This window comes from Sinohyriopsis cumingii, chromosome 6 (genome assembly GCF_028554795.1).
Source record: "Sinohyriopsis cumingii isolate HCF-2022 chromosome 6, ASM2855479v2, whole genome shotgun sequence".
Lineage (NCBI taxonomy): Eukaryota > Metazoa > Mollusca > Bivalvia > Unionida > Unionidae > Sinohyriopsis > Sinohyriopsis cumingii.
In genome coordinates this window covers 19,512,622-19,525,515 of record NC_142966.1, presented here as the reverse complement: position 1 = coordinate 19,525,515, position 12,894 = coordinate 19,512,622, and the positions used below count along the sequence as shown (strand labels likewise).

The 12,894-nt window shown below is 31.5% G+C and overlaps 1 protein-coding gene across 1 annotated transcript in view; it reads left to right on the top strand.

The window, feature by feature from the left end:
• LOC149796461 (uncharacterized) overlaps positions 1 to 12,894 on the top strand; it is a 170,775-nt gene that overhangs the window by 18,768 nt on the left and 139,113 nt on the right. The window contains exons 2-3 of the mRNA XM_089960569.1: positions 7,928 to 7,981; positions 11,450 to 11,563. Of these exons, the coding sequence (XP_089816695.1) occupies positions 7,928 to 7,981; positions 11,450 to 11,563 (168 nt within the window). The remainder of the gene's footprint in view (positions 1 to 7,927; positions 7,982 to 11,449; positions 11,564 to 12,894) is intronic.

The window sequence follows — 12,894 nt, the reverse complement described above, 5'->3', positions numbered from 1 at the left end:
AAAAAATACTGCTTGAAGCACAAGTGCTGATTAAAAATGATATAAATAAAATTACAGCTCATGCAAGTACGCTATTCACTGATTTTTGAAGAGAAAAAAGCACTAAATAACCTTGTTGGTATATTTTTTGCCACACCCAAATTGTGTGCAACATACATAATTCCAAAGTTGAAAAATTACAGAAGTCCAGCTTTCCCAAAGTCATGGAAGGCTGATCTCTCCTATTTTCAGGGCTTAAAATTTAATACTTTTTAGCACTAGCAGAACTTTGTAGTTTGTAATATTTTCAACTGGTAAAAAAAGGCTATTTTCATTGTCCACAAGAATATGGAAGTTACTTGAAATTTGAATGCAAAATATCAATGCCAGAAACTTGTTTTTATAGTTATCAATTTACTAATTGTAACTTGCAAAATGCTAGCTTGCTAGAGTCAACTCTGAGACCAGTTTCCTAGATTACTCATCAAAGGTTGCCATAGCCTGCTGACTACATTGTTATGTCTGTTTCAAACATGTGATAATGACATTATCAATAACATGCTGATGGTGCTTCAGTATAGACGATGGTTTTAGATCGTATACATGTAAGTCACTGCTTGGCTTGGTATTGTTGACTCTATTTGTTGAGCACTTAGAGGAAAATATAGTGTTAGGATTGCTCTTAACAGGTGTTTGATTTGTGCTCATCTTGGCTATGGCAATGTTTGACCATTCAAGCCACTTGGCATATTTTTCTTGTTTATATTTTGTTTTGTGTATTTATATAAATTAATGTGCAAACAAAATGCCAATAAATATGCAAATTTCAAGAGGCAAATCCACAAATTAAAGAACAAACAAAAATGCCCCTTCTTGCAAAGCCATCAAAATTCACAAGTACACACACACACACACACACACACACACACACACACACACACTGAAACCACAGTATTTTATATCTACATTGTGATTAGTGCCTAGTTTTGCCCTTGATGATCCCTTTGAACACGGGACATATGTTTTTTAAAAAGCCACCCATAATCCCTTTCTACTTTGGGAGTAATCTGTCTAGCATCATGGCAATTTAATTTTTAAAGGTTTATTCTTTCAAAAAGATATTTGGGAACTTGAATGTTTTTCTTAATTTGACTACCTGAGTGCATTAAGTGCATGAAGGAAAAACTACTGATATAAGATGTAAAGCTGCAGTCAGGATGATGGATTGTGGAGTCTCAAATTAGTTCCAGCTCTTTAAAATTTAAAGTAATATAGTAAAAGATAAATATTTGCATAATCAGGAGGATTAATTAATGCTGCAGTGGCTTGCAGGTGGTGTATTGATTTATGTCATCCCATACATGTATCTAAATTTCAGTTTTAACTTGTTGCCTTGTATGAACTACTCATCTATTTGTTTGCCCATCCCAAATTGTAACTTATCATAAATTCTTGAGAATTTTACCAAGTAAATGTATACTGAAACAATCTGAAGTGTTACTGATGATCTTCTCATATAGAAAAATCCAATATTCATTGTTATATGTTCTAGTACAAGAAACTAGTTCATTAGCTAGATGCATGGATTTTTATTCAGAATAAAGAATCATATGTTGTCGAGATAATATTCTGTAAATGAAAAACAATTAAACTTTGACTGTCATATTAGATTAATGTGTTCAAATTTTGTATGTTTGTCAGAACTCAGCCAGTTACTTAAGTGACATTATTTATAATAATTTCAGGCCTATCCCACCCAACAAAATGTGAAAAATTTGGTATCTGTTCATAGGGCAGACCCATTTTTTTAGCCATGGCTGGTATTAGTAAAGATTGTTCAAATATGGCAGTAAATGAAATATTCAGAGTACTTATCCATTGTCAGAAAGAATCTGGACATTATTATTTAGTCCAAAATAAAATGACTTTCACATGAATATATCTATACTGTTTTAAATCTGTCAAGGAAAATCAAGCCCTTGCAAATTATTATGGTAGTAAAATGAGTAGTTTGACTGGGACATACACCTAGACCCGAGACCTAGCACTAGCTGTATATTTTGCAAATCTGCATACAGTGTGACGACACTCAAATGTGTTTTTTGCTGTCCAAGATTAAGATTAAGTTCAGTAAATTTTCATTAAACGGAGATTACACTTGATTTAGTCAGTTTTATGGGCACTGAGAATGTATGGTGCAAGATTTGTCATTTAAACAACAGGGATTTTATTTACATAGGAAACAATGGAGAATGTGTTTGTTCTTGTTAAATATACTTCTTTTTTACCCCCACTGTGGGACATGGTACAAATAAATTGACATCTTCAATCAACAGACAATATAAAAAAAATTTGTGCGGTCTCTCTTTTCTAAGCAGCTTAATGCACATGGAATTTTGCATGCTCTAAAAGTATTTGACAAGAATTTTTTTGTTGCAGTCAGAGTGTGAATTTTTTAATCTGATTGTGGTCTTTGTGCATAATTTTTACTCCTCAAATCACAGACTGAAGTTGACTGGTTTTCTTTTTCATCCACTTTCATTTATTTTTTTAACACTAACAGAACTCAGTGGAATGCACAGATACAAAAAAAACAGTTCCTTCAATACTAAATATCTTTAACAAAGAAATATTTTCCCTCCCGAATTACTTTTTAACTAAGATGAAAAACTTGTATTTGATGTTCATAACTATGTAAATTAATTTTCTAACCACCAAAATCCATCCAGATTGTCCGTTTAAAGTCATTAGTGAAGCAGATTAAAGCTAGTGTACTACCACTAGTGTTGCTGTCAGTATTGGTGTCATCACAGATAAAAACATGTACATATGTACAACCATTCTGTCTTCCTAGGTCTATAGTAACAGTTTGCAATGAATTTCATTGCACCTAACCCCAGGTGAGAGGGTTGACTTTACACATGTACATTAGATGTATATTCTTGGTTAAGGTGTTGCAATCAGCTCAGCTTTGAGCACAGCATTTATGCACACTGTATAAATACTGTTATATCTGGAATCATGAAATATAGTTAGGGGTTGCATCCTGATGAATACTGTACATTCAACACAAAAGTAGGTCATTATGACCTATATTTCATGATTTATTAACTTTGGTTTAATGATGTGATTTAAATTTATTTATTAAGCTGTTCTTGATAGAATCATTAAACTATATAATTGTATGTATCTCTATAAGTACTATACCCTTACCACAAAATAAGGTCACAGTGACGTACATTTCACATTTTACCAGCTTGAGTTCAGTTTCTGCATTTAGCTCAAGATTGTATATTTTTTTGGCACACTGTGTATATACTGTTATACCCTGACTTAGGAAATTTGGTGAAGGATGTATCATGATGAGTATTACCCCCTCATAAAAATAGGTCACTGTAATCAATGCTTAACTTTGTTAAATGTTGTATTGATGTTCGTTTCTCAGACTCTTTTCCTGATACAGCTGTACTACCTCACCCTTGCAAAAAATCAGGTTCATCATTGTCAGTATATCATCTTTTATTGACTTTTATTAAGCTTTTGCATTCAATTCTTGACTTCATGAGCTTTTATTCTGTGACCTTTATTCATGTTTCAGTGACAGCTTTAAAAATTGTATGTTCAGAGTGAATTTAATGGGTGCTGTTGATGCTCCAGTCATGAAACTTGATTATCTCTGTTACTACTACACCTTTAGAAACCAGAAACTGCATTTATGCTTTAAAAAAAATTGAGTTAAATCTTTGTGTTTATAACACATACTAGACTACTCAGAAAGCCTTTCTGACTAATGCAGTTTGAAGTTGGAGTAAATATTCAATGGCCAACTTTCCATATTAATGACAATACATTGCATATTATGACATGTTACCCATGGCAGATTAGTTGTGTATTGTACACGTGAATGGGTAAAGAAATTAGATGAGTGGACTTCATGCTGTATCCTTTTCAAATGAGATCACACCTGTGGTTGCTAAGCAAAGTAATTATTGATGCACAACGTTTGTATGGCTGACTCTCACTCCCAAATTACTTAAAGTTCATGATTTTCACCCAGGTGTGGAAAATTATATATATATATATATATATATATATATATATATATATATATATATATATATATATATATATATATATATATATATATATATATATATATATATATATATATATATGCAATAAACTGACAACAAACAGTGTGAAAGTAGTATCTAGCTAGCCTGAGTGCTTTTAACCCTTTAAAGAGTCTTTTTCAACTTTTTCAAAGGCAAATACAAAACATAGACAAGACAAACAAATAAAACAGAAAAATGGTTATGTTTGCAAAACTTTACATGGCTGTTTCTACAGGAATTCAACCTTTTAACTCTATTACGTGTTAACTAGTTTATTTCAGCTTGTTGCTGATGCTGGAACATATTTGTATTGACCTAGAAATTGATGAGCCATAATGATATCTATTATTTTATGTAAATTTATGTAAGCGCAGATTATGTCCCAAATATTTCATTGTTATAGTAGTCATAGGCTATTAAGCAGATTTAGAGAATTATTTAAAAGAAAATGTGTCGGCTGCAAAAGATAATTTTATTTGTCCATATAAGGAGTTGGTTGGGGTAATTTGGATCATGTTCTTTTTGAAATTATCATCAAATAAAACTTGCATCGCTGTTAATATCTCTTTTTTCATACAAAAATTCAGCTATTTTCAGCTAAATTTTAGTGTTGTCCAGGGTTTTCCATGCTAGAATTGTCCAGGATTTTCCAGCCTACCCTGGATGAAGACTGGGATAGTAGTCCAAATACTCCAGCATTTTTCATGCTAGAATTGTCCAGGGTTTTCCAGCCTACCCTGGACAGAGGCTGGAATATTAGTCCAAATACTCCAGCGTTTTGTATTTGCCTTAGAAAAAGACTCTTTAAAGGGTCGAAAGTGCTCAAGCTAGCTAGATACTAGTTTCGCACTGTTCGTTGTCAGTTTATTGCATTTATCTTAATCAATCCCTGACACACGTGATCCCTTGCTGAAAGGACTGTTATTCAACATATGATTTGTATTCTTTATATATATATATATATATATATATATATATATATATATATATATATATATATATATATATATATATATATATATATATATATATATATATTAGCTTGTCCAGCAGATTTTAAGAACAATTAAAAAGGAATACAACATTACTTTTTAATTTCTGGTTTTTATTGGCTGATAATAATACCTCTACTTTAATATCATAGTAAAGAATGTTCTTATTGTTTATTTCTTATAGTAGGCAATTGGGTGGATGGGTAGGTAGAAGGTTTTACCTTCTGTCAGCACAATACAGTCTGCATGGTGCCATTTAAAAGTAAAATTTGTAATAAAAGAATGCAAGAAATGATTAGTTGGAAAAGAAGGCAAGATTACTTTAAACTGAATTTATTTTCTTTATCATGATGGCTACTGGAGACTTGTGAAAGTAGAGGTGATTACACTCTGTTGTTGTTTTGAAAATCATAATGTTGTGGAATACAAATGGTGTTGATTTCACTCTGGTGTTGTTTTTAAATATCATAATGTTGTGGAATACAAATGGTGTTGATTTCACTCTGGTGTTTTTTTAAAAATCATAATGTTGTGGAATACAAATGGTGTTGATTTCACTCTGGTGTTGTTTTTAAAAATCATAATGTTGTGGAATACAAATGGCATTGATTACACTCTGGCATATATACTTTGGAATACAAATAGTGTTGATTACACTGTGAGATATGGAAGTTTTCAAAACAATACTTTTTGAGGCAGAACAGGTTTTATAAAATTCACATATCATCCAATGATAATTAAACTTGGACATGCGCTCTGTACTAACCTTTGCTAACAGATAAATTAATTATGAGTGAGCTGTGCCCATTTGCATTTGCTGATCCTTTCATCATTTTTGATATATTGTTAGGCATGAGCATGACATAACATATAGTAATTCTCCCTTAGTATATTTTTTTAATTTTTGGAATATGTTGTCTCATTTACACATAGTTACAGTATTCTGCCTCAGCCATCCCCTGCATCAGAATTCCTCTTATTTCTTGATATGGCCTAAGGATTGCTCTGTTGTTTTTTTTTATTTGTTTTGAGAGAGCCATAAAGTCATGTTATGTCATTCTCTCCATTTAGCCTTTATGGAGAGAGAATGTTGGACAGGGAATGCAGCTTTAAAAATTTCACTTGGACTTTTATTCCCACTATCCAGAAACATTTCCAGGGTGATTTGGTATGGGACCAAGGTTGATCCTTTTATGATCATATTTAACAAAGAACCAATATTTTAGGGAGTAAATAAAAAAAGATATTTCTGCATGCTTTCAGAAATGTTTAAATTTGTCCAGTACCCATTTTTGGTCCCTAGAACCCTTAAAAAATATTCCTTATATCATAACGGTACTGTCGATAGTATATAAACACTGGTGTGGATTTTTTTAATTAATGCTATAAATAATGATTCAGACAGTTTCAAGTTGTCTTACAGGGCAAAATTAGCTTCAAGGTAAACATGGTTTGAAATGATGAAGATCTTTTCCAAGATTAGAAATTTTCTTCTTAAAACTTTCACTCCAAATTGATAAAATCTTTTAAAAATGATACACCCAAGATTAGTTTCCTGTCACCCTAGAAAAGAAATGAAATCCCTGTGGATGTTCATGAGAAAATAATAACTTTTAAATTAGACCCATTTTTTACATTGCATTTGTCCAGTTATGTTAAAATTGAATAACTGCAAGAATTGCATGATTTAAGAACAGAAAAGATAATATTGAGCTGTTTTTACTATATGTTGATATTTGGCAATCATTTATCACTACCATATGTGGGAAATGTCCATCTTTTTTAAGTTTTGGGACTTTCAAAGCTTTCTCGATTGAGAAATTCATCCAGATGGAAATTTAAATTAATTATTATCAAAGAGATGGGGGCCTCGAGTGGTTGAGTGGTCTAAAGCATTCTCCATTACGGATCACTGCCATCTCACCCCTGTCTGCGTGGGTTCAAGTCTCAGATTCAGCCTATGTGGATATGTGAGAACGCTTGCCAGTAGCTTCTCATGGGTCGGTGGTTCTTTCCGGGGATTTTCCCTGGTTCTTCCTCCACCATTATTACTGGTCACCATGTATAGCCTATCATGTGCTGAAAAATGGCGTTAAACCCTACAACAACAACAACAATCAAAGAGATGTAACTTAATAAAATAATGAAACAAGCACCAATTTTAAAGAGGTATACACCCACATTTATCAAAATTGGAAGTGTTAAAAAATTGTGACAATGCAAAATCATGCCCATGTATGTATTTTTAACCCCATCTTTCTTTTGGTGAGTTGATCAAGATTCGTTTCCAGTCCTGCAATTTGTCTAATTCAGAGCAACCAAAATCATGTTTCATATTGACCTGTAATGTTGCTTTGCAAGTGGACTTTTGTTTTATATAAAAAATCATGACTATATTTATTGCATTTATCTCACAGGTCTGAGGTACTGGCAAAATACATGAAGCAAAGTATAACATTTTCTTTATAAAAAGTCATAATTCTGACTTGCTTATATACAATTTATAAGTACTTTATAGTTCTTTTTTATCAAGGTGTATAAGTTGACAGATTTTTGCTTTAAAGATACACAGTTATGGAATTTGATGCTCGTAGTATGCCGTTAAAGAGGCACAGTTATGGCTTGGAGTGAGAGTGAGCCGTAATTTCTTTGTCCATTGTTGCATAGACTTGAGTCATCCATTGTCTTCCTTGATGCACACATGGTTATTCATCAGTCAGTGGTAATCATCATGTTATTTCAAATTATAATTTTACATTTTCATTTGTGCTTGTTGAGAAAACAGAACATGGTTTCATGATACAAGATTCAAATTCTTAATTTTGACTGTCCCTATTTCAGCTGCAGGCACGGCCCTACATGACTTTTATAAGCAATCCTCCAGTAATAGAGAAAGTAATTTCATCAATGAAAGAGGTAAAAATATTACTGCTTAATTTCATTTAGCTTCTTTACTGCTATCAATCTTTTTGCTTTATCGTTGAAATTTAGCAAAGAAATTTTCATTCTTATTGCTTCCTGCAGCTCTTGACAGTTATATAGATCTAATATTTCACATAACGAATTATTTTTCCAAATTTTTTAATGAAAATATTAATTCTGTAGCTGTAGAAATTGTCTTTCACATTTTAAAATTGTCTTTCATATTTTAAAAGCATAATTCTTTCAGATGGTCATGTATACATCTTCTGGTTTGAAGGAGACATACTATACCTAGTCTTGTAGTCATGAAATGCCTCAAATTGAGTCCACACTCGCATTTAGATATTGTTTAGCTTTGATGTTGCTGTTGTTTTCTTTTTAATTTATATTATTAACATATGTTTTTGTATTTAAATGTTAATTATGGAGAAAAATGTATTATTTGTATGATATTTGTAAAATATTATGTAGAGATAAAAAAAATGATATGGCCTAAAAATTTACTCCCAAAATCTTTACCATTAAAATTATCCAAAATTACTGACTGTATCAACTCCCTTGACTAAGGCCTGGTTTGTTGTTATGTGTAATCTCATCCTAGATGAGTCAACCAGCCAAAACCTCTGCAGTTTATTGATTGCATGGTCATTATAGGTAAATTTTGAGCAGTATATGCTTACAAATTGTAAACATAAAAGTTGCTGTTTTCCTCTTCTTAATTTCTAAATGAGAACAAATCCAAAAATTAGAGATCTACCGATTATTCTTTGTCAAACCAGGAAGTATTATGAAAAACTTTTCGAGTTAGCCTTACAGTTTACAAGCACTCAAATGACAATGTTTAAAAAAGGATTTAGGCATATAAGCGATCATCAATGAGAATGAGCAATCAAGAGAAAGCAGATGAAAAATAATGAAAAATGAGTTATAAACTTTAACTGCAAAAACGTATCTTTATTAATCCTTTTTCTATTGATTTATGGTGTAGAAATAAGAACAGCAGATATATAGTAGAACAGAGTCAAAATATTGAATATTATAATAGTAGAACACATATAAAGAAATATGCATTTTTTTTTATAACTACATTGAATTAATTACGTATGATGAATTTCTTGTTTGGTGACATTGATGTATCATCTTTTGGATAGATGGTGAGTCCAATAAAAGTGAAAAATCTTGTAACTTAAAAAATCCCATAAATTACAAGGTTTGAAATGGAGCATATATTAAAGAAATTTTTTATCATTCAATTTTGTTTAAAAACCATACAAACAACAATGGAGATCAGTCAACTCAAATATGAAAGTTTCATGACGGTGTGTATTTAGAAATATTTATTGCAGAAGATAACATTTTCAAGCCTATATTATAGCATATTGTGACATAAATAAGTAAACTGTTTTTATTTTGATGTGGTATTGTATTCGTCATTGATCATGGAAAATTAATGGTAGCCTTTATGTGTAAAAATGTCAAAAAAGAACTTTATTAGAAGAGGTGTGATTTATTTGAAAGCACTGGATGTAAATGGTCTTGTATTGCTTACTTCCCTTGATTCTGATGTTGCATGGTTCCATTGCATTACATGCATTTTACACTTAACACTATGTAAATTGTAAAGACAAAAAGTCAGATGATTCATAATTTTATAGCACTTTAAGCTGTTATCATATTGTCTGTATTTCAATTTAAAGGTCACTCCAATACAGCAGTGTACTAAATAGTCAGTTTTGATAAAATAATTAGTACTCAGTTTTGTTAATAAGTAGGCGGTTATTTTCTCAGTTAAATAGTCATCATTCAGAATGAATAAATATGATTTGTTAGGACTGTTCTGTTCCTGTTTTAGCCAATTTTGTAAAGTGTTACTGTTTGTTTATTGCATCATACATTGTAGTGTTGTTATGAAGTATGACCTGTACCTGCATAATATGTATGCCTGGAGTGGTAGGGTGGTGGATGCAGTGTTTTCACTGCCATAACATGAGACACCCATTTCATCAATCCTGCCTTCTGCTGAGCTAGATAATAATACCGTAGAGGAAAGTAAAAATAACTTTGACGTTGTGGTTAATCAAGGGTGTGGACAGGTAGATAAATGGAGAAGTAAAAATGGACACCAAAGTAATTGTTATCTTGAGCTGTCTGTACAAATTGGAGTTTCAACACGTATTGCTTGTCAAAAATATATATTAATGTTAGCACTAGGAAAATCATAAAGAGCCCTTTGTGACCAATATTACAATTATAGTGATTTATTAATACTAACTGGCAAAGATATGGAAAGAAATGATCACATCTAAAATTTGTATCCTACTGGGGATGCATAAATATTGATTGATATTTTTACTACAGGAAGGATTTATGGGACCAAATGTATTATTCAACAATTAATAAAAAATGTGTATATCACAATTTAGACCTTGCACATTTCTTTATTTAGCAAGTAATAAATAAGCCAAGACCAAGATCATAATTATTACTGTATGAGAAAGACAAATTTTTAACTTATATCATGTTCACTGAAAAGACTAAAATTTAAATCAAATTGGCTGTCTGTGGCTCAGACATACGTACATACATACATATGTATCGACAGCACGCAGCCTTAAATACTCTGGAAACTCCAGACAGTTATAAACAGCTTCAGATAGCTCTAGACATCTCTAGTCAACTCTAGTCATAGTCACAGTCACAATCAGCTACAATAAAACCAAACTGGTCATAATAATGGTTTCTGTAAAATATCTAGATATATGCTAATACATTAACCTCTAATAGTGACTTGTAATTCAGAGTTTAAATCTGCATTGTGATAAATGCATTATTACGTGATAAGACATTACAAACCAAATAAGCTTCACATATCAAATGAAATATAAATTTAACACTTACCCCTATGGCTGGAGAACAGTGGAGAGTGTACACTCCTTGAAGTGATCCAAAACGACCAGTGTCGGTTTAGAAATTGATCTTACTTAAATCCATAGGAGATTGAGCAATAGTCAGGGTAAAATACCCATGCATATCATATTATTAATGTCCCTTGTCGCAAGTAATTTCCGGCGAGGTACATGTTAATACAGTCACTTAACTGGAAAAACACTTATTCACCCTAGATAATGTTGTACGCATGTACAACGAAAAATAGTCAAATAGTTTTAAGGCAAAACTAAGTTATTTTTTTGCTTGATTCTGTGACAATTGCTTCAGACATATAATGGACTTTTCAGATGATAAAAATTACTCTAATGCATGTCATAATTAGAAATTTTTGAAAATGTTTTTGGTGAATATCAAAGCAGTCGTCTCATCTGATGTAAAAATTCATAATTTTATGTGACATTGTTATGTGTAAAAAATTTGAAACTCATGGCTACAAAATCTATCCAACATCAGTGATGTCAACTTTTATATGTGCTATCTTTAATACTTTAGGCCCAGGATGAGGAAGCTAACACCATATGTGAACGTTATGAAATACATATGGCCCACAGTACCAGTAAAGGGTTCAAAGTGCCTCTCCCTAGGGACAGAAATAAATTATGGAGGGTATGAGATGAGACTTATATAGACAATGCATGTGATGGATTATAACATTTAATTTAGTGGTTGCATGTGAACAATCTTCTGATATGGAATCATGTTAAATCTTTTTATTTATTATTTAATCATTCAGTTTCAGTGAATTGTAAACAGGTAAAGAATAAAAGTATGTCTCCTAATGTTAATGAATTTAATTGAGAAAAAACCTATATGCTGTTGCAGAACATCCTTCAGGCTTTAATATTTTGCTTCATGGTTGTAAATTGACAATGTTTTGTCAGATGTTGACTTACTTTCTAAGAACATCCTTCAGGCTTTAATATTTTACTTCACTTCATGGTTGTAAATTGACAATGTTTTGTCAGATGTTGACTTACTTTCTAAGAACAAATTCCTGAAGAGTCAGAATTTCTTGATGTAAATAAATGTAGTTATTATTAATGAACATCATGCCAATTTTATTAAAAAAATGTAAACCTCCATTTTTTTGGTTGTTGACCCTACTGATTTTGATAAGTTTGCAGGTTTGTATTTGTGTTATCATTTATTAAGAAAAATTCTGGGAAATTCCATATATTTTTAATTCTGAAGGAAGAACTTAAATTAGAAATAGAAGTGATTGAAATTGTTGTACTCCCAGATGTTTGAAAATGAGAGGTTAAATGCACATGGTGAAACCATTCTAATGAACACCTGATGCCAATCGACATTGATGCTAATGGATCAATTTTTTTCTCTCACATTGTTGTTATTCTACATTGTTACACTTTGAATCAGCTGAAAATTCAATAAAACTTCATTTTGACAATCAGACTGAATTTTTCCATTGTTCTGTGTTAAATAAAATACAGATATGAAATACATAATAAGCCATTGGTCAGAAGATTGTTCATCCTGTCCATGTTTCACATGATGCATGTTATGTCATGGCTTAGAGAATCACATATTGTACTTACTATTTTTTTAATGCATTTGTGACTATAGTGTCTAAATATCAAACATTATGATGAAATTTTTTACACCCAAAAAACCTTTGTCATTTAATCCATATTTTAAGATATAGATTCTGTAAATGTGGCCTTCATTTACTAAAGCTTACCAGAAAAAGGAAAAGAGAGAAAGATACATTTCTGACTTAGAACTTGGAATATCAGCATGACAATATAATGAGACAATGAACATTTCTTTAATGATTTTGCTGGAAGATTCCATGTTTAGATGTTATAATATTGACTGCTTTTCATGCATTAGCACTTAGAGATTGTCACAAAAGCACCTAGCTGTCCCTAAATGCTTGCATGTGGTTCTCCAATTACATGAAATTCTGTCAGTTTCTG